Consider the following 23,867-nt stretch of genomic DNA (forward strand, 5'->3'; position numbering starts at 1 on the left):
GTAAAGTTTGAAGTGGGTTAAAACGGATTATGGATAGATCTAATGAAGAAAAATAACATAGATTAGAATTCTAATGTTTTGCAGCTGAAGGAATTCTGAGTGGTGAACAAAGTCTGTAAACTAACGTCAGCGGGTTACAAAATACCTACAAACAGTTATAACAGTTAATGATAAGCTTGTTGAGTAAGTGGCTGGAAAGCAGTGCACTTCTATCGGTAACCATCTATTTTAAAGAGGATTTGCTTGTTCAAGTAGCCTACTGTATAAAAGGGCCTGACCACTGAGAAACATGAGGAACATGTATCCTGTAAGGACCATTTGCACAACAATTATATGTATCATGTGATTAGACCTGGAAAATTATGTAAAATTGTGAAGAGACTTGTAACCTGCCCCACCACTACCACCAACATACACTGACACAGGTCAAGGAAAATGCCAGGCAGCATTATAAGGTCCCAACACCAAAAATATTTTGTTGTCACAGCCTGTTTTTTTTGTTTGTTTTTTTTTTAGGACAAATAACAAAAGCAGTGTCTCTTAAAACAAATGCATAAAATAACTCAGTGGACATTAATTGGCTGTCCCTCACAAACAAACGTTTGGGCACAATACTGTTAAAATCTGCATCGATGTAACTTTAGTTACATTTTACAGTCTGCATAGAAGCTTAACCCTCTCAGGCTCAAATTAAGTTTTAGTTACAGGAAAAATCTGATATTTGGGGAAAATTATCCAAAAAAAAAAAAAAAAAACACTCATAAAATATGTATGTGGGGTAATCAGGTTGTTAGTGTGTTAACTGTTGCAAATCTGCAACGCCTGCCTTGAGAGGGTTAAATTTCTGTGTAATCTCAATACTCACTCACACCTTGTAAGTTAACAATATTAGTAATTGTGTTGCACTTTTAATGAATTTTCACCTAAATAATATGCTAAATCCTTTATTTCCATAACTTTTCTTTTTTCTTTCTTTCCAGGCGTCACTAATACAGCATATGGCACTGAGTGTGAGATGAAACCCTCCTAATTTAACTGAGACAGTGAGGTCAACAGGAAGTGGTAAAACATTTATTTAGAGGGTGGAACACAACGCAGAATAACATGGACACATGCTTAAAATGCCATGCTGGATCCAAGACCAATGTACCATGAGAAGTATATTCACAATATCATTTTTATAGAAGTTACATATTATCTCTGACAGATGGACATGCTTCACATGAAGACAGGAGTTAAGGCATAATGTTTGGTCATTCTCCTCTCAAATGCTACTCAGAGGTTGTCACTACATTGTTAGGACAAAGCAAATGTAGGTATCATATCCTTTGGCACAGATACAATGGCCAAAATAATGACCTTCAAGAGGTCCAGGTTACAAAGGAAGAAAGCTAGAATGCTTCATTTATCATCTAAATACATACATACATACATACTTGTGTGTGTGTTCCAATATACATTAGTAGGACAGATGTTAAAGTACAGGTATAATAATATAATCTAAAACAAAAGTATAACAAATCATCCTGTCAGTATTTCCAAGTGTATGAATGATATTCAACTATCTGCACATTTAAGTAGACCAACATTATTCAACAAAGGCACTGTGTACAGAATTCTGTCTAAACAAAAGGAGCAATGCAAAGAATAAGAAGTTGTTAACCATTTTGTTCAGATACAATGTCTTCTGCAGACATATGACTTTCAACAGCAACTTGCATGTAACACCTCCATTACCTGCTGACTGAAGCAGACATAAAATAAAAGACATTCTACTTTTAGGTGAGTACTTTTGGTGAAATTTGGGCAATTTTCATGATCAACCATGTTTAGCCGTATGACCAGCAGTAAGAGGCAGTGTCGTGCCTGAGTGAAGAAGAAAACTGCCAGTCATCTGCTGTCCAGCTGAATTAAAATAATGACTCTCACTCATCCACGCTGCAGTGAAATCTGCACTCCAGCTCCAACCCTGGACAGTGAATCCATTATAAGCTGATCTTTGACAGGTCTGAATGACCTATAGCGGTTAACAGCTGTTTCTCACAGTAGGAACATTAAACATCAAAAGGTTCAAAATAACTGTTTCAGGCACAAATACAACACTTTAACAATAGGTGGAACTGTAACATTAATGTGGGAAAAAACAGAAACAAGATGAAATTTGCCACAGACCAAAAGAGCCACATGGACGGTGTTTATTTCACAGAGAAGAGAAACAGTACGATAAATGATCACTGGCAATTTAAAAAACAAAACAAAAAACAAAACAAAACAAAACAAAACAACCCCAAAACCTATTATGGTTACAGATCTGGAAAAGTGGTTAATGAATGTTCACAATATTATTTATGAGAGGCACAAAAATTAATTCAGAGGTGAGCAGGCCAGTTGTGCACAATAAGCTGGTTTGGGAAAACAGAGAAGGATGGTACAAAAATACATCATTTAGATTTAGGACATGTAGCAACAAGAGTCATTTGAGACCCAAACCCTGCTAAGATTCTGCCATCTAGAGGTTGAAATTTGCAAGTACATGTCAAAACTTTGATACTGAACAATTACTTTGAACACTGACTTTTGTATAAAGGTGAATTAATTTATATAACCTTACAACAAGGTAACCAAATCTACAAGCAATGATTAAACCTGTGAAACTCTTAATTGTTTATCATCTCAAGGTCGCGCAGAACTTGCCAAGACCGGAACATGTTTAAAGAAATGTTTAATTTTCTATCACAGTAACAGACTACAGTAGAAATCTGACATGAAAACAATTCATGTTTTACTTTGACATGCAGCAGCAGAAACAGCTACAGATCCAGCTGCTCAGACCCAACATGAACTTCACTTTGCTTTCATCGAACTGAGAACAAACCTGAGCACAAACACTGCGTACAGTGTTTACAATCAAATCACCTGCTTGTTTCCCGACTTGTAACTGACTGTAACATTAAATTCCTGCTTTGTTATCACAGACTGGGTGTGGTTGCACTGGGAACTTAACCCACAGAGGCCAGAGCGATGGCGCTTTTCCTTCATCACTGTGGAGTTTCTCCTTAAATTACAAATAACACAGTCACAACAAGTGACATCTGGGAAATATGTTAGCAAGACTAACAGTTTATCTGAGGCGGGGGAACAGGACAAAAGAAATTACACACACACACACACACAAAAAAAGCTCAGATCCTGAATGTCCACCACATGCCATTTGAGGTAATACAGAACTGTTCAGTAGCCTTGGTGGGCATGCAGGGTCACTGTTTGGGCTAATCATTTCCAAATATGGCTTTGTTTTATGCTGACATGTCCAAACACCTGACAAAAGAGAAGCGGGAGCACTACTGTCGGTATACGCATAGAACAAACAACATCCATCTATAACAGTGATACAGTCAGACAGAAATCCAACTAAAGCCAAACCGCTGTTGTCTGGTTTGGGCACTTGAGTGGTGAACAGGCACTGCACATCGGAGCAAGAAGACAGACAACATAACATTCTGCGAGGTAAGCCTTATCATACAAGTGACTGGTAACAGGTAACGTGACATTGTATCTATATAATCACGGTGAGTACAACAATAGTTTGAAAATCTAAACGCTAATCTTTAAGAAGTCTGTTTAAAAGCAAAGAGGGAATTACACACTCTGTTCAGTCTACTGCAAACTACTTCACTAACTGGGCATTGAATGACTGTGGAATTAAGAGGCAGGAGCTGCACCTATTGCTCCATTTCAAATCGTCAATGAATGTCAAAACATCAGACAGGAACATATGCTTGAATTCCAGGCATATACTTAGACAGCTCTGGAGAGGAGTACAGTATTCTGATTAGTTCTCTGTGTCTGAATTTCTCTTGCCTACTTTGCGTCTGGACTTTTTTAATCTATAAAGGACTTAGTAGGACTGCGAAGAACTGCAGCATATAATCCTGGCTAACTAGTGCAGAATATTAAGGGTGAACGTGTTTAAAACAAGAACTCAAAACAACAGAAAATACATACAGTCTGATCTTTCAGAGGTAAGGCCCCATTATTTTCTCCTTTAGAAAATTAAAAACCTCTTAAAAATATAAAAAAAACCCTCTGATTTGGTGTCAAGTGTTTCTGGTCAAAGGCAGTTGCATAAGGGGTCAAGGGCTAAACAAAGTTTTCATGCTTGAGGCAGATACACAGCAAATGATTGAGAATAACGAGTCCCAGGCCTGCTTCATCAGAAGGCTGCTTGGCTCTGTGGGGTGGTCATCTTCTGGAGCAGAGGTATCTGTGTGATCAGAATGATTAGCACATTAGAACAGTGTTTAATAGACATCCTTCATGCTCACACAGCACAGCTGTACATTATATTAATCTGCCATAGCAACTGTTCCCTTGGACATGATGAGGTCTTAATTAGAAAAAGTATTTCTGAGGAAGTCGCTGACATTTAACTCATCAGTACAGATTCACACATCAAATATGAACACTTAATTTGAGTATGTCTAAAAATATTTTTCTGTAATTACAAAAAATGTAGTCACAAAGAATTAACTAGCTGAGACCACATCTTCAATTAGGTTTGACAGTATTTCTAGTAGATACTAGCAGATGGAGTGAGCATGAACTGAGGCTGCGGTTTGGGGAAGGCCTCAGTGGGGACTGGTGGCGGCTCCTGGCAGATCCTCATGTACTAATGAGAATGAATTGGAAAAGGGAGGGAGGGGCATGAAAACGAGTGCAAACAGCTTGCAGTGCAGGGGTTCATATATAGACAGAGAACTGGAAGGGGCATCTGTGGTCCCGCTCCAGAAATTCATTATAAATATATTCATTGTGTCTGTAACATGAATAAACAAAAGTAATTTTAAAAAAAGATGTAAAGTCTTAATAACTACAGTACACAGTACAGTGCATCTGTTGCTTCTTAAAGCTGCCTTGATTTCTCTTACTTCGAGAGCCGCTGAACAAGCTAAAAATACAACTCTGGCTGTGTTAGCAAAGTGCTCCTTATTTAAACAACAAGAGTTTCAGTGTTTAGTAATAACTGTCAGAGTTTGTTCATATGTGGGTGTTGAAATTCTCCATTTGATTTTCCAGACGGTTCCTAAACAGCACAGCATTCCTGTGCTACATTTTTGGGAAGTCTCTTAAGAAGTGAATAATGAGCTGACAGCATGGAAACTGCAGCTTGCAGATGGGGAGAAAAAATATTGATGTCTAACCAAAAGTATTCAGAGACTTTATTTATAAGCAAACATTAACCAAATATACAACTAACCATAAAGATGACATATAGCAGTAAAAAAAAAGAAAAAGAAGTGACTTTTTGCTGCACTAAAGCCCTTTCAAAACAAACCCACATAAGATGATTAAGTCTCTCGGGATCTAACTGCAGGCTTATGGACCCAACAAGCCAGTGTCATAATTTATAAATATGTTTGCCTGAAAAGGCAATTAGTGATTGCAATGGAGATAGACAATGGGCTACAGCATCTCAAAGTATGACGGAAAAACGTATAACACTTACAAACGCAGATTACTTAGTGGTTTAACTTTTCCTTATTGGCTACACGCATCATAAACATATGGTAAGTGTGTTTGTGTAATTACTTTCATTGACAGAAGGGGGAGACAAAAGCTCTGTACTATGTTTCAGATTCAGCAGAGAGCTCTGAACCGTACAGTGCCTTCTTACCTTGGTGAGATCCACCCCAGTGAGGGCATTGACTGAGACCGGGAGTTCAGCTAATAGACGGTTCACTTCACCAGTTACACGGCTGCCTTCTCCACTCAGGATGACAATCTCATTGGTCTTGGACAGAGGTGCAGCCACTTTACCAGCAATCTGGAAAAAACAGTGTGAATACCAGTTTGAGACCTTCGATAACTGAGGACTGATTTTTTTATTTATTTTTTTCCAAGACAGTACTCAATCATGTGATAAAAACAGATCAAATCCTTTGCAGCTCTGTTCAGTAAAAATGCTAAATGTTAAACAAAGTCTGTGTTCAAAGTTATCAGGGAAAGACAGTACATGTGAGACAATTAATGCTTCTCTAGCATTTGTAAGACAGAAATGTTAGTTATAATTGTGTAATGGTTCTAAAACTAATCCTGAAGTTGAGCTGCTTGTTAATGGTTTATATCACAAAGAAAAAAAACCCCAGAAACCATATGTCTACAATTTCTTCCTCATAACTGAATTGTGATGAAACAAAAATATTAGAGGCTGTCCTGCTATCCAAGCAGTCCACTCTGAAAAAGTCATAAACTTGATCACAGAGACCATAGAACCTGCCAGTCCAATCTGCTAAACAGTCTGAAAATGTTCATAAAATCACTTTGGTACTCAAAGCTCTTATGGTGTAGACACTGTAAAAAAAACAAACAAACAAAAAACACTAAACAAAACTTCACAAATAGCACTGTTTTATAAATCTGTATCACAAACCTTGGGTAGAGCCTCCAGGACTAAGGCAGTCTTGGCAGCATCGCCGTACTGCTGGTAGGCTTCGGCCTTCAGCCTCATCTTCTCAGCTTCTGCTTTCCCCACAGCTTCAATGGAGGCAGCCTCTGCCTCACCAATACAGCGGATCTTCTCAGCCTCTGCCTGTGCTGTCAGCACCTTCTTCATCCTGACAGACATCAGTGTTAGAAGGACAGCAAAAGAATTCTTTATTGGTTTACATAACCAATATCTCATTACTAATAGATACACGACCATTGACATGCAGACATAAACAGGCATTACACATTACACGTGGTATATGTGAGAATGAATAATAAATATCAGTATAACAAATATTACTATGACGTTTCTTGGGTGCTGAGCTATACGTAGCATCTTTTTAGCATTAGAAAAACACAATGATTTCAGATATTGATAAAGATTGGGGCCCAGTGTCCAACTAATCAGCTGCTCTGCTTTAGGGAAGGGAGCAACAGCGGATTTCAATAGGAATGGGAGAAGTGTGGAAAAAAATGTTCAAAGATTAAAAATACAGCATGAAAAGCAGAGACAGCGGCTGCAGTGGAGACTTCACTGTTTTTAACACTCGGGTTCAGTTCAGTTCTTGTAGGTTTGTCTTTTGCACGACCAGCTGACGGACCAATAACAGCACAAGCAAGAGTAGCCCATATTATGTTTTACATATATGTATATGTATTACATATTTTGCACACTTCCTCCATCTACAAAGCGTTATTTACACAGTGGTGCGTTATTCAATTATGCCTAAAGAGACTGAACATTATATCCATAATGTGGTTAAACAAATGCCTTTAAATATAGCAAACCGCTATGACAGTCTCAGTTAAGAAATAAATGAAATGGCCCTTTAACATTTTCCCCCTCTTAATAAAAGTGATTTCTTTTGATTGATAAGAGCAAAGTACTCACTTCTGGCCTTCAGCCAGCTGCTGCATCTTGTAGGCTTCTGCCTCGGCAGGTCTCTTCACAGTAGCAATGAGCTCCTTTTCAGTGCGTTCAATCTCCTTTTCCTCAATTCTGATCTGTTTCTTCCTCTGCACCACCTCAATTTCTATCTCCTCCAGACGGATCTTCTGTTGCTCTTTAGCTGCCTGCAGCTCATATGCCAGTTGAGCCTCAGCTTTCTACAGAAGCACAAAGTTTTTTTTTTAAAGGTTTAACTTTCATAATTGTTGCTGACACATTCATCCCAACAAACACAACTTCATACCTTTGTGTTCACTTCCTGGTTGAAAGAAGCTTTCTGCATCTCCAGCTCTCTTTTGGAGTCAGCCATTTTGGTGTCTGCGATGAACTTGACATCCATCATTTCTTTCTTACATTCAGCTTCCTGTAAAAGACAGAGTGCAACAACTAATGACAGGGAGATGGATCAGGTGCTGTATGTTGGTTTCTTAATGTAATAATAGCCATTAGCAATAGACGATAGAAGTTTTAACTTCATCTTAAAGCTTTTCTTACCCTAATGCCAGCATCTCTCTCTGCCTCTGCTACTCCGATGTCTGCATCCCTCTGTACTGCAGCTGTCTGAGTTTTACCCAGCGAGCTCAGATAGTCCACTTTATCATATACATCCTGTCAGGAAGAAAGGTTAACACTGATGTACACAACTCTAGGCAGTTAACCAAATGAAATTAAAAAACAAACAAACAAATATTCAAAAAATAGAGTCAGAATAACATGAACTTGACGTTCTCTTTCTTCTACCTTGATGGTGAAGCTGAGAATCTCGATACCCATGCGGCCAACATCAGGTGCTGCCACCTCTCGTACCAAGGAGGCAAATTTGTCTCTGTCTTGGTAAATCTGCTCAACAGTTAGCGTGCCTGGAAGATCGGTCAGTGTGTTTAGTGCCTCAAAAATCATGGTCCTGTAATACGTTTGAATAAAACCAAACACACTGACAAATATGGCCAATATGTCAAGAGGGGAAAAAAAAATCCTCCAATCACTGTCATAGTCATATGGAGCAGATACCAAAAAACAATAAAACACCACAGAGTCACCATATGGTTTGGAGAAGCTACCCACCAAGGATAGCACGCAGGTGACCCTCTAGGGTCTGCAGGATAACACTCTTGATCTCCATGACTGACTTTCCCAGGAATTGTTCGCAGGCATAACCGAGCAGTTCTTTTTCAGTCATCACCTTCACCTAATGCCAACATGGACAGAGATCATTCATTGTGCCTGTGTTTGTGAATACACAAACACAGGCACAACACACAGGTGTGGCACACAGAAGGACAACACATACTAGCTTTTAATATTATACAAAGATTTTTTAAAATCCTTTTACTTAGAATGTCTGTTTTTCTGTTCACCTTCATTGCATCAGTAATGCAAAGAGCTGAAATTACAAAGCCTAAAATTCACAATAATATCAATAATAACAAATTATTATTATTATCATCATCATCATCACCACCACCACCACCACCATCATCATTATCATTATTATTATTATTATTATTGTTATTATGCCAGTATGTGTTGGATATATGTATGTTATTATGCTTTTGACACATGAAAAGAACTATGGACATAGTAATCAGCATTGAAGAATATCTTGTATGCTGTCAGCCCACCTAAAAGAGGAAGCAAAAACTTTCAGCCATCACTGACATGGCCAAACAAATGTTCAACAATACTTTCTTAGTTTGCCTTTGGATAAAGCCGATCCACACGACTCACATTTCATTTAAACAAATTTCTTGTAATTTATATATTTATTTATAGAGTAAATACAATGCCGTGAAAAAGTATTTATTTAATTCTTTTTCTTTTTTTTCCTTTTTTTTACATGTTTCAGATCAAACCAATTTCAATATTAGACAAAGATACCCTGCCCTACCCTGAGATACATTTTTCACATAGGGCCCAGGGCTCGCAAAATCGCTAGCCCGACGTCCCAGGGCTAGCGAATTTTCCAGTCGGGCTACCAAAATCTATCTCAGCCCTGCCCATCGGGCTATCATAGGAAGGAAAAATATATGTCAATGCTTTTGCATTCTTTCAGAAATGTAGCTGAGTAATTATGTCATTGGCATCGGTGAGTCACTGTCAATATGTGACATATTGAAATCGCGTTTGAATTTGCGCTTGTTTTTTGCTTTCACTTTGCGATCGCGCGAACTGTGTATAGAGAGCGGGAGTACTGATTGGTGAGTGATGATTAATTGCGCACCAATTCCTCTGACATCGTCTTATCACTCATTAGCTTACTATTCAGACCTGACAAGTGAAATTTCCCACAGCAAGCTTAAACATGTGAGAGGTTGATTGCGCAGAGAATCGCTGACCGTTATGTGAGTGCGTGTGTAAAAGCAGCAGGATATATATTTTAGTTCTGCTGAGCCAAATAAGACAGGTCAGGGTGAAGAAGGGACAGCCAAAGAAAAGCCGACCACAAAATGGAAAAGTTATGACAAATCAGACTATGAGGCAAAAAGAAAGTGCAGCTTTATGGTTTCATGGACAAAAGAATTTCTGTGGCTGGAATATGATAAGCTAAATAACCAGGGGTGGTCTGCAGGTGCGCATTCGCTGTCAAAATAAAAGACGCGTACCAGATAAGAAGTTGCAACGCGCGCCTCCAGATTTTCTGGAGGAGGACAGACATTTGTTTAAAACTCTTACAGATGTCGAAGAAGCAAGCTCCTTTAAGCAATTACTTTGGTGTTCCTCCACCTCCAAAGAAATGTCAGAAGGAGTCCGAACCGCAAAAGACGCGCATATTCTTGGAAAAGTGGTTGCAGGAGGTGAGCTGGCTTCAAACAAATGCAGAATGTGCCGTGAAAATCCCACTCTAGCGGACAAAAACAGTGCCTTTTATATGTACGCAAACGCGCTTTGCAACTTCTTATCTGGTGCGCGTCTTTTATTTTGACAGCGAATGCGCACCTACGGACCACTTATGTGCACCCCTGTAAATAACATAATGTTCTGCCGGGTGTGTTGTTGGTTTTCCCTCGATTTCTGAGTCGATAAGCGCCTTTGTTACTGGGACCAGTAATTTTAAGAAAGACCCCCATTAGAACCCATGAGAAATGCAAGAAATGCATTATTGCTCAGTCTGCAATATCTTTCCCAGAACAAACACCAATTGCAAAGAACATACTAAAAATAAACCTGAAAAATCTGTTTAGAACAGCGTACTATGTTGGAAAGAGTGAACTACCATTGGCAAAATTTAGCAGTCTTTGCAAACTTAAAAAAAAATGGCCTAGATCTTGGTTCCACTTATCTCTTACCCGTGACTTCAGTGGAAATTTCAAATTCAGGACCTGACACAGACTGATTCATGTTCTACACAGTTCTTACAAGGTCATAGAAATTTCTGTTCAATTAGAACCAAGTATTTGAGTTGATGATTGTAATTTTTGTACAATGTTGTAATTTGTGTTTCAACAATTTTTTGATTAATGTTTTTTTCGTTACAATATTATACTTTAATGTATAATATTGTAATGGAAACAAAACAGGAAACAAAACATCAATCAAAAAATTGCTCTCTTTTTTATTCGGATAACTTAAATTTATTTTGGGCTACCAAAAACTGAAGAGTCCCTGCCCGAAGGGCTACCAGGGATTTAGAAATTTTGCGAGCCCTGGGGCCAGGTTGTTTCGATAACTTTTTTCCTTTAATAAATGAAATCATTTAAAAATGCCACTGGCTGCCAGTGCTACCTGTCAGCCTCCTACTACACTGACCTTTCTCATCATTTTGAAAATCACAGGTGACATCATTCTCGATTTATTATGTTCACAAGATTTTGAGAAAACTTGACCTCTGATTTTTAGTAGATGCACCTTTGGTATCAATTTGAAAATCCTATGTTGTCTCATTCTCGAGTTATATTTGCCTAATATTAAAATTTGTTTGATGATCTGAAACATGTCAGCATGATAAAGATGCAAAAATCTAAGAAATTGGGAAGGGAGTAAATCATTTTTTACAGCATCTCTGTCTAATGTCAGACAAAGTCAGTATTCTGCTTTTAGATTTTTTGCTCTTCTTAAATGCAAGGACTTAATTTTTCACATCAATGTTGCACAGGTTAATTCAAATATATAGAAATAAACGGGGGGAAAAAAAAATCAGATGGACATGTAACATTTAAAAAAAACAACAACGACAAGAAATAAACAAAGAAAAATTAATGTCACTGACCTGAGGTTTAAAAGATAAAAACAGTCAGTGATAGAAAGAGAGATCATTTACAAACAGACAGTCATGTAATCAAAAAAGGGGTTAAAAAGGTTTGGGGTAAAATTGTTGTCCATTGGAGCTGTAAGAAAAAAACAAAAGAGTGAGCTGGGTCCTTAGGCGAGAGGTCTGCATATGGGTATGTTTTACAACATGCACTCATAACAGAAATAAGGGCAACACAAAGTCAGGAAAGACTTGTTACTTCCAGAAAACAGAAAAGGCCACAAGACAGCCAAGGAAAGCTCTAACAGACAGCAGGGGGCGCTGTGCAACGGCTGACATTGGAATAAAGACTTGAACAATTTTAATTTGTTGCCCTGAGCTCTTAATCTGCTACCTAGCCCCACTCCAACTTCTAACACCACCCTTCCTCCTGCCTCCTCTAAATGCACAGACAGTACAGAAAAAAATCTCAGTGGACAGTTTTGTTTTTAAAAACTTGTTAGGTCCTTCCACTGATTTGTTTTAAGTACAAATTGACTATTAAGTTATCGAAGGATTCAAAAACAGTCCTACCTAAAGTAACAAGGCAAAATATGATTGAAGAATTCAATAGAGAAATGAAATGCACATGCTAGATTGAAATTCTGCTCATTTCCTTTAAATAGATGTCTCCCTCCAAGTCTAATTAATTTGTCTCTTTGAATTAGGAAAGACATACAATTGTTGTTGCCATGGGACACAAATTTCACAGTGGCTTTGGCTTAGATTGGACCAATCAAATGGACACCATTATGAGTCTGCTTGAAGTAAACTGTGTGAGAGTGGGGGGTTTTCAACTCCAGACAGTGGCCTCATTGTCAGCACACATGTAGAAAAACACAGAGAAGAGGAACATACTGTGGCAAAATGGTGGTCAAAACAGAGAACTGATAATGAGGCATCATCATTCAAACAAAAGAACTACTGGCATGCGGGCAAAAAAAAAAAAAAAGTTAGTAATTAGGAGCAAGATATGAAAATGCACAAAACACTGTGATGATATGTACATTTTCTTAAACAGAAAATCCACAAAAAAATTACTTTCTATTACAAATTAGAACTCCGTCAACATTTGTGCTAAAAAAGTATCTAGAAGGCAAAATAAGACATTCTGGAGTCCAAGGCCAGGGATCGCTACCTGGCTACATGGGTTTTGATTTGTACTTTAGCATCTGTGGCATTAATATGACTGACAGAATGAAAGCAGCTGCGCAATATTGTGCTTACTTTACTTCATGCACTGCTTTAAGTGAGGTTATGAGGTTTGCTTTGTGTTACATGAAATAATTAGTTGCATTAAAAATGTATTTAGTTTCGCCAATGCAACTATTCTCTACTATTTTTAAATGATCATAAGCTGACACACCAGGGTGCAGTTAGAATTGGTATGAATAAGCAGAGAGTGATTAGAGTGAAGAATCAACAAGAAGTTTTTGCCATCATAAACTGGGGAAAGAAAAATCCTGTACATGCTGCTCTGCAAGTAAAACCTTCAGGTTTTCAGGCATAATCCTTCTACAACTGATAACTGCCTGCAACAGGCCAGGAGTCAGCTAATTGGTCTGAAAAAGAGGAAAACCAAACTTAATACGAGAAAGAACTTCAGATAATGGAATGTTTTTTTATGTCTGTATGCAGCATCAATTAACAAGCTATTTTTTTCTCCTAAGTAGTATTTCACTTAATGACCTGTGACTGTAAAATGAAATGACTCGTTGTTATTTCTGCAAACTTACTAATACGGTTAGTGATACAGAGTAGAGCACAGTGTAGATTACACATTCCCTTACTAAGTGAAAGAACCCTGGTTCAATCTCAAGGAAACACAAATCCCTTTGGGGTTAACAAATCAAATAATCTGTCAAATCAAATATGTGAAGCTACGTGGCATGCACTTGTGAATAAATGAGCAGCTGAAAGTAGCTTTAAGTAATACATTTAAGACAGCAAAAATAATGTGAAATGTTGATTTAAATGGTGCTGCTAAAGTTTGCGATGGCAGACCTAAAACTGTCAGTAGGGCATAAAGGAGCTATTTGTTAAAAAGTCAGCCTGTAGCCCCGCTACTCCTCCCTTTCATCTTCTAGTAACAAAGAGACAATTGCAGAGGATAAGACAGTTTGCTTCTATTTTCACAACAAACAGTGCCAATCAACATTAGGCACGTGTAGAGGCAATGCTGAACTATCAGTCTTGTAGCCTTGGTATGGCTGAAGTCACTGTTATCCTGATGTGCAGTACGATTTTTAGGAGGGCACCTATGGTGTAAGCATATAGCATTTTTATGATTGATGAAGAACTATTACTGCTTAAAGATTTTTTTTAAAAAATGTTTAATAATACTTTTCTCCTTCATACTCTATATTAAGCAAAACATTGTTATTAGTTAGTGTCCATATCTTTATTGTGAGTGGAGAAGATGTACAAAAAGATGTGATTTATGGTGGCCTTTCTCTTTAACATGTCTCAAAATCTAATTTTAACATTTCAGAAAGGGCTGTCACCTTTTCAAGTCTTATTGGGACAATTTCAACCTGGTACATTAATAATTTGAAACGGTATGAACAAAATCTGATGTGGTATCTCTGTTGGTTCATTTGGATGGTGTAACAGGAAAGTGCTCACGTTTTTTCTTTGCTATAGAGCAAGGCAAGTGTCTTATAATAAAAGTTGACTCCGTGGTTTTAACACAGGGGTCTAAGTATGAATAAATAAATAGAGATGATATAAATCTGGACAATTTACCCTTGAAGCATGTCTCCTTGGGCACCTTTGGAACACTGCAGCTGCTATTGTTAGCTCAGTACCTGGGGGTCCTGTTCTGACCACTTTCCAAATATTATTTACATCATCAAAACAACTGAAAAAAAAAAATCAAACAAACAAACAAAGAAACTTCAGGTGTGTCTGCAGTTTCATGAGGACTTCAAGTAGTTTAATAAGACAGAAAACATCAACTTCTGTAAAACTGACATGACTGTCATCTCAGACCACTGAAAGGTGGAACTTGTCCTACGATCCACAGACTAAAGAGGACTTTTCTATGAAAGAATCTATAATGTTCACGCCTGGCAGTAAGGCCTAAATCTGGGCTGGTAGTAAGAGCTTGCATTATGATCCACAACATTTACTCCCCTCTATCCCAGTGTTTCCCAACCACTGTGCCGCAGCACGTAGGTGTGCCGTGAGAAATGATCAAGGTGTCATGGAAAATTATCTGGTTTCTCCTGATTGGTACTCTAAGCAACTGGCTTCTTCTTGCTCCAATTAAATGAGTTGCCAACTGCCAGTAAAACAGAAGAAGACGAAGAACAAATGACGTAGTCATGCTGCGAGTGAGACAACGCAGCACATAATAGCAATAGATAAATATTTGAAAAGAAAAAGTAATCAATCTGGGTCCTGGAGAAAATTTCGACCCAGATGAAGGCCATAGCATGAGTAGTGGTCAGAAGAAAGAAAAAAGTTATAGTGGGGACAAACCGAGCCAATTCTGCTATACCTGGTGTGCGGGGGAAAATGATCAATATGCTTTTTGTGACCGTTTGTTTGGTGGTGTGCCGTGTCATTTTTCTAATGTGAAAAATGTGCTCTATGCTGCACATCCTCACTCAGAGCTTCATATTGTCAACTGCAACTTCTGATGTGGCAACTCAGTGAGATTACTAACAGAGATCAATATGAAATGTAGAGTCTGCAACAGAGTTTTTACAGAGGCACGAATGAAAAAGATAAGAGCACAATTCCCACAGAGCCTCTGAGAATAGCAGCTGCACTGGAAGAAGTCTGGAGGTGCGCAAGAAGATAACTATTTAAAAACTGCCCTGCAAATTCCAATTACACCTAGTGTAATAATATGGATCCAACATATGATACACTGCTTCTCAGATGTTTTGGTAGTGTTCTGACAGACCCAGAACTAAATCATTAAAAAAAAAAGCAGAAATAAACAGCATAAAAAAACATAACATAATATACTGAGATTAACCCCAAAACACCAATTAGGCTTTTCACAGACCCATTTTAGTGTGCCATGCTAATTCACTGAAAGACTGAAAATAACACTGTGTCATCAGCATAATAAATTGGTGGGGGTGTACTGCTGCAGGGAGCAGTTGGGTGACAAACTACAAATCAGAAAATCAAGTTTGAAGACTCAGACACAGAATACCAGCTGAAGTTGTATAATATTGCCTATGGTTTTACAAAAATAAATAAGGAAGCATTTGACACAGTGCTATTGTCAATCCGACTCCAGCTTGGTCAGATTATGTTACACATATGCACTTGAGACCGCTGTATGAAATACCACCTCAGCTGTGATTAGAGGCTGATGCCAGAGAAAGGGTTGGAGGGGTTAGTGAAATCTGAACTGGGAGTCCCAAAAATGTGTGGTGATTTACCTGAGCCACCCCAGTGACAGTAATAGCTACACCCTCCGCTGTCTCTACATCCTCACACTTGGGCTGCAGGGTCATAATCTCAAGCGTTATCCTGTGAAGAATGTGGAAAAATATAAAATAAAAATTGACATGTTCTCAGGAAAAGCAAAAGAGGGGAAGGGACAGAACACAAGAAAAGAAAAACAAGACAAAGTGAAACCAGTCACCCAAGGACTCCAGATCACTAACAACGGAGCAAAATGAGATGCCATCCACAATCCAATCAATTTTGCATTAAGGAGTTGCATTCAATTTAAAAATTAGCCTTATTATATTAGTTGTGATTGGTCTCTGGACTTCTGATATCGTCTTTTTAATTTCTATAGCATTCATTTAGAGGCCCCGTTGCTGAAGGTGACTCAGAGCACAGCATTATAGCAAAGTTATTAACAGCTGATTGTCTCCTCTGACTGCAGAAGAAAGAAGAAAAGAGGATGAAAACACACAGACAATGTTAGCCGATTAGCTGAACCATCACTTTTTGTCTTCCTTCGGCCTCAAACACCAGCCACTGCTTTTTTCTTTTTTTTTTCCAGCCTTCTGAAATGCATTACCTGAGCCACCCCTGTCACATCCAGGGGTACACCCTCCGAGGTTTCGATATTCTCACAGCGACAGAGGATGGTCATAACCTCCAGAGACATTCTACGTAGGCAGGCAGGCAGGCAGCGGGGATAGCAAAGGCAAAACAGTAAGTTGGACAACAGCTGTTAGGAATATCAGTAATCAAGGTCAAGAGGCAGAGAAAAGAGAGAAGGGGCAAAACACAAAACTTGCCCTTCTGCTTTGCTGATTTAAGCCTGTTTTACATATGATGTGCTGCTGGTGATACTGCTTTTAAAACCATCATTTTTGTCATAGTCGCTGTTATAAACAATTTAAATGAAGTGTGATAACACACAACATCACTAATGGAATCAAGCCAGTGTTAACAGGATCCTTGATCCTTTAAGATTACATCTGCATCACAAATACACAGGAATATCCATTACAAACAATCATATCCCGTGCTTCAACACTGAACTGTTTACATACGACTATGTTTCAGAGCAGATAAAAGAGGCTTACCACCCTTGTATTATGATAAACGCTACTTTCATACCTAGTTGTTTGGGTCAGCTTCAGTCAAAGACATGGGAGGATGACTGCAGCAACACTGGGAACCAGAGACTCTCTGCTGAACAGCTCCACCTCCCTTTCTTTCCAAGAGAACTGGATCAATGAGTGAGGAGCCTCAACTCAACATTAACAAGATTACTGCATCACAAGCAGGAAGTCCTCCACCACCACCAGCACCACCACCACCACCACCACCATAATAATGCTGTCCAGCTACTGGCTTATGCACACAGGGCTTTTAGCAGACATGATGACTACTACGCTGAGTGGCACAAGATCCTCTCTGCTGCTCTCAATATCTGAGGAAGCATGTGAAATGCTGATCAAAATTAATACAAAAAATATAAGAAGGGATTCCTGAGACAGCTTAACTCTAAATGGAGATAAATCCAGACATGTTTCAACTTTTGCATTTTGTTTTTAAGGTCTGCCATTATGTTTCCTAGCACCTACAGCCAATGAGCAGCACTTATAGCGAAATGGGTAATCTGAAGGAGGCACACAAGGATTGAGACAGGGATTGAGGCAAGATCAATATGACACAAAGCAAAGCAAGTTAGCAAAATAAAAGAGTTGAAATAAAAGAGGCAGGCAAACAAAAAATAGTTAATATCAGGACTTGATGTATCAATGCTGCTTTTTTACAGGATTATGCTATACAGCATATGATGTCTGAACAAAAACAAAAGGAGCATTTTTTATTTCTTGATATGGAATACATGGACAAGAGCTATCTAAAGAGCTTGTTTTCGGTTTCTGGCAGAGAAACAAAGAGGCACAAATTTAATTTGGTGTAGCTCATTATGAAACCATTAGCGAGTAGCTTCTCGCAGGTTTATATTTCCTTTGATGGCTTTTATTTCAGAACAGGAGTTTAGCTCATTTTCAGTTTACAGTAGTTTTGCAAATATTGTTAGTACTTCTCCCTCAGCTCACCATTATGAAACATCTGTTTGTCTTTCCACTAATGCTTCTTCATTGGGGCTGGAAAAAGGCAGACTGTACTCAGCTGCAATTCTCACAAATCTGTCAAACACTAGTTTCTAATATTAAAGCTGTGTGTTTCTATTAGCCACAAATAGCTTATTTATTCATCACTAAACTCTGAATAATGTCTTCTGTTTTGTGTGTGTGTATATATGTATGGGAATATGTTTAGGTGTGTATATATACACACACACACACACACACACACACAGGGTATAAAATAAAGTTACAAAATGACTTGCAAAAAATTAAACTGAGGTTTTTTTATTAACTTTTTTATAGCTTCATATAATTTTATGTCAATATATATTATTCATCTTTGATAATTAATGCATTACATTACTTATTTCCGATAAAGGCAATTCATTACATTACTACATTACATCATATTACATTACTTTTGAATTACTGCACAAGAGCTCATCTGAGATTGTCACATGATTACCCGTTAACAATCATTCTTACAAACTGATCCAAATCCTTACTCGAATGAGGACGCACAAAATCTCTTTTAGTGCTTCTGTTTTAACACAAAGTCGACAACACAGTTGTTTAGAGCAAGCCCAAAGAAAACATACAAATCTGTATGATCTTTACTTCTTAACTTTACTTAGCTCACTATTGGCCTACTGTCACTGCAATACTGCTGCATCATTAACAATTACTGAGGAATTTATGGCTAAAAGGTAAAAATGTAGGAATATTAATAAAATATCTACATTCTCAGTATGTTTTAGGGCTAAAATCACAGCCTGCACGTACCTATTAGGAAACTAGACTGAATTGATAAACTATTGCACATTTGCACTCTTCTCCTCTTAATGATAACAACAACTGAACAACAAAAGTAATGACTTAAGTCAACTACAAATAAGGAAAATCCAAACACAAGCCCTTGTTACTCAAAAGGCAAAGCTGAGATCTTACAGGGGCATGTGTCCTAATAAAAGGGGTCTAGGCAAACACAATCTCATGAGATAAACAGGAGACGTATACTACATCTCCATGTCTTTGTTAAAATTATCTGATTGACACTCACTCACAGTGTAAGGTGGGAAAAACAAACTCTTGAATTTATTAACATAAAAGATCCCTGAACAGCAAAACCCTGTAAAAAAATTCTATACAACTGTTACCATTCATCAATATTTATAAATGACCTCATAACTTGCTTGATTATGGCTCTTCATATGGTTCATAGATCTTTATTTTGTGTTTGTTCTTTTAAAAAACCTTGAGTCATGACCATAAGGACATAAAGATATTATAGAACCTTTCGTGGGGACCTGCAGATACCCTCATCTTAAAAGCTTCCTGATTGAGTTTGTGAGCACATTTGTTTGGGTTAAAGCTAGAGCAGACGGATCTTACCTCTGGATGTCAGACACGAGCCACCAGCCCCAAGCCCAGCCTCCCACGACATAAGTCTTCTGATCTGAGCCACAGCAGCCACCTTTGGAGCAACACATATAAAACACATCACATGGCTGCAATCAATGTAGCAAAAGGTCACATGCTGTTGTACGCGACTTTTTCAATATGACATCCAGTCTGGGTTCTTTTAAACTTTATGCACAAACCACCTGAATTCATACTAATGCACACTTCTAACTCTAGAAGCAAATTTACTGCAAACCCAAATGAGTATCACTCTTTTGAAAAAGATCAATTAGTGACCCAGTTTTCTGTTCTGCACTCAGTTTCTAAACAGAATCATGTGTAGCTTTAAGACAGAAAACCAAAAACCCTTCTCTCAATCTTCCAACCACATCACCCACAGCAGCTACATGAGAAAAGTTCTCCAAAACAAAGCAGGTAAAGGGTGAAACACTCAAGCTCTCATTTAAATACATCAGCCTCACGCAACCATTCTTTCTGATTTTGTGGGTTTGTTATTATTACAACTGTGGATTCCAAGGACAATTAAAACTTATCATCCAGTTTTAATTGTGCAATAATAATCATCATTATTGTGATGCCTTCTGTTTTGCAATAATTCTCTTGTTTTGCCTTTCAGCACAAGCTCTCTCTCATTTTGCCTCACCAGAAAAGTCCAAATTCTGCCAGGCTGCTGTTTAGTTCACTTGAATGTTAGTTTATATTTTATTAAGAGCAAGGAAATACATTTACATAAAAATACATTTTTTTGTTTTGAAGATATAAATGTATCCAGCAATCATGTTGAAAATGTAAGATCTCAATATTGATCCAAACAACAGAGACTAAAATATGAAGGGACAGATGCACATGTGGTGAAGCATGTGATTTCTCTGAAAGCAGTTGTTCATTTGATTAAATATAACCTGTTGAGCCACCTCATCAGTAAGTTTGCAGAACCAATAAAACTTGGAACGATACTTCTTTCAATACACTCTTAAACTATTTTCAATATTTTATAAGCCATTACCCTCCCAAGCTCTAAAAATGACACTGACAAGAGTTTCCAAATGAGACTGAGTTAGGTTAGGCAGCCCCTTTCACTAGCCTCAGCCTCATGGTGTAATCATGAGTGATTAGTGTGACATTCTCAGCTGTCACATGATAACAGACAGAAAGGGGAGGAGAGCCAGGAGTGGACTATCCTTATTAACACATACTTCCCTAACTCAAATACTTTTAGTAAACCATTCAACATCTGAAATTATAAGTCTGTAGCAGACCTCTTCCTTTATGACACAGCAGGCCTTTAAGCTTCCAACAACAGTGCACTTTGCTGCCTGACTGACTAACATCCCACAGGAAACAGCAGCACTTGTGTACATAAACCAGAAAAAGTACACACTATCCTTGGTAAAACTGCGAATACTGTGATACCATAACTAAGTTTGTCTGCAATGCAGGACATCAGGTTACCTGAATATTACCGTTTTTTTACCTCAAAACTTTAAAATTAAATTAAATTTGAACAAGAGGTCAAGATTTTTATAGTTTAAAACTAAAGTAAAATTAGAACTAGATGTGAAAAACATTTTAGTTGACTTAAAAAGTAAAAATTAGACATTTTAAAAAATAAAATAAAACTAACTGAAACAATTTTGTAAACTTTTAAATCTAACTAAAATGAAAAAATAGAGAGAAATAGTCTTAGTTTTAGTAATTGTTAGTTAAGTAAAATGTTTTTACATATTTTATTACTATTATCTTTTATTATTAATTTTATTACACGAGTCATTGTTGGCTATGTTTATTGAGATTCTGGATGTCTAAAAGACTGCAAGTCAACGGCTTTCAAAAAATAGTGTATTTATTGTAATACCTGTACTGATTTTCCTAAATCTTGCCTCTGACATATGCTCTTTATACAATAATAACTAAATAGACTAAAACTAACACTGAAACTAACTAAACTAAACTAAACTAAACATTTTCACACAATAAAAACTGAACTGAAACAAAAAAAAAATCCAATCTGGTAACAAACTGAAACTAAACTGATTTTAAAAAGTCAAAATGGAATAAAAATAAAAACTAAATTGAAAAAAAAAAACCTCACATGATTATCAACATACTGATTTCATGGAGGAATTCTGAAGCGACAACTATCCTCTTAATGCATTCATTCTACAGGTCAATAAACCACGTCAATAAATGACACTTTACGAAAACCCAAAATAATCCTTTACCAGCTTCAGTTTTCTTGACAAAAAGTAATGCATATCCTGACTCACACTATGGAGAGATGGTGGCATTAATATACAATTGAGTCCATGAAAAGTACGTTGTGTTTTGGCACCTAAACATGTAAACAACAAAGCTATTTCTTTTCAACATCCGAGACTAATCGGGTCATAAGATCAGGATGTGCAACTCACACCCACTCAACTTTGCTCTTAATCAACATTCCTCGAAGTGATGAATTACATGCTGGTTTTTGCACAATGGAAAATCCCAAAGTTGTTATTTGTTCATCACAAGAGAATCGAGACAGGAAACGGCACTTAACGATTCAGTTATAGAGGCGTGCTGGACATCTTTCCTGCAACACGTTCCCAAACCGTAGTTTGACCTACAGTAGGATTCTCAAACAATCAATAGCGAATGCATGAAATTATTATTATCTGGTTTTAATAATTTGTTTTGTTTTGTTTTCTACACGGCCAGTAGCTTTTAAAATTTTAAGGACTATATTCTGTGTGCCCTGTGTTATGGGCACACATAACACAAGTGGTGACAGACGCAGTCTGCAAATCCAGGAGCGTGCACAAGCCCATCCCTCATAATTCAATTAATCCTGCTGTAGTCCTGTAGGCCAAGAGTACCAGTGAGCCACCAGTGCAAATAAACATACAAGTCCAGCTTCGTGTGGTCCTGTTCCTACACTTAAACTGTTACATTACGCTTGTTTGACTCTTACTAAAATGATCATATAAAGCCAGACTCGTGAGCACACATGTAGAAACCGAAATATAAACAGAGCGGAAACCAAAACCATCTAAAGGCAGCTTGACAAACTAGTAATCGTACTTGAACAAGCGTCACTGCAATCGGGTGAAATACTGCAATAATAGAGTATTAACAGAGGAAATCGGCGGACTTAGAATATAAATTATCTGGGGGAAAATACAGAAAGACACACACGCTGGCTCGTCCACTTATTACCACAATTCGACTTAACTGTCCAGATACATGTACTCCCGTCAACATGTGGGAAAAGAAAACATGGAGATGCGTCTGATTTCCTCTCGAGGCACGGATCGCGGGGCTGTCGCCCGCTTTGGCGCTTCAAATGGTGATTTTACCGCGATATTACAGGTCACGTTATTTTCTATTTTATAATGCACACAATAAAAGCTATTAGTTGCTTTTCGTATAATGGCTATATTAAACCTTTTTTCGTTTCTTCTACTTCAGCGACCCTGAAGCGCCAAGCAGCTAAACACACATCGACCACGAAGCGTTTACGTTACCTGAAACCACAAGGGCCTCGTTTGGTCCAACGGTATGACAGTTTCCCATTTCAGCAGCAGAAAAAACGTGTATCCACACGTTTTCGACGCATACAAAACTCACTTAGTTTTTTTGAAACACCGTTTGCTCCTTTTTTCCCACTATCTATAAAATTTTTCTCTCACGCCCCTACCGACGATTCCTTTTTTCTTTTTTTCAAAATGGAGATTTTTACTTTGTAGTTGCGTCATGCTAAACGTAATGAGACACACTACTTCCGCTGATGAATTTCCAAAATAAAGTCATGTTCGCAAACCTGTGTGGTGAATACCGGTTTAAATTGGCCGTTTGGTTTTATTTTGAACATTACTTTTCTCTACTTATGTGCTTGTTTTGCTGCCACTTGACTCACGTGACCACAGCTCTCCCTACCTTCTTTAGGGCCCCTCCTCTCCGGATTGCGATATCATAACACTATAGGCGTGGTTGTTTAAATGTCTTCTCACGCAAATAACCAAAACAACACTCACTGTAATTTGCAAGAAACACTCATATTGGGTGACCATGTCACATGATATCACATCCAGGCACGTGAGCAGAATCCAACCAAGAAATTATGTTGGTCATTTCTTCTTCTAAAATATATGCACTTTCTATATATCCCTGCAACCTTCATTAAAAAAAAGCAACATTTTATGGATGAAGATGATTACATCTTGGCAGAGGTGGAGGCTGCCCTCCACTGTTTTGCAGTACTGTGCAAAAAGCT

The 23,867-nt window shown here is 37.8% G+C and overlaps 1 protein-coding gene across 3 annotated transcripts; it reads right to left on the reverse strand.

Moving 5' to 3' along the window:
- Positions 1 to 1,057: 1,057 nt before the first annotated feature.
- On the reverse strand, positions 1,058 to 23,332 carry LOC100700865 (flotillin-2a). 3 transcript variants are annotated; one of them, XM_005460854.4, is made up of 11 exons: positions 23,119 to 23,332; positions 19,583 to 19,664; positions 16,660 to 16,750; positions 8,501 to 8,624; positions 8,177 to 8,295; positions 7,931 to 8,044; positions 7,680 to 7,799; positions 7,379 to 7,593; positions 6,431 to 6,614; positions 5,675 to 5,824; positions 1,058 to 4,264 (listed from the first exon to the last, which is right to left on the reverse strand). In XM_005460854.4, exons 1-11 carry the CDS (start codon positions 23,165 to 23,167, stop codon positions 4,214 to 4,216), a joined length of 1,299 nt encoding a protein of 432 aa, XP_005460911.1. In that variant the 5' UTR covers positions 23,168 to 23,332; the 3' UTR covers positions 1,058 to 4,213. The 3 variants fall into 3 exon arrangements, with proteins under 3 accessions (XP_005460911.1, XP_003456181.1, XP_005460912.1); XM_003456133.5 differs by lacking the exon at positions 16,660 to 16,750 and adding an exon at positions 16,067 to 16,157 and having other exon boundaries at positions 23,119 to 23,331; XM_005460855.3 differs by lacking the exons at positions 19,583 to 19,664; positions 23,119 to 23,332 and adding an exon at positions 16,067 to 16,157.
- Between the last annotated feature and the right edge of the window lie 535 nt (positions 23,333 to 23,867).

Source organism: Oreochromis niloticus, linkage group LG10 (genome assembly GCF_001858045.2).
Source record: "Oreochromis niloticus isolate F11D_XX linkage group LG10, O_niloticus_UMD_NMBU, whole genome shotgun sequence".
Classification (NCBI taxonomy): domain Eukaryota; kingdom Metazoa; phylum Chordata; class Actinopteri; order Cichliformes; family Cichlidae; genus Oreochromis; species Oreochromis niloticus.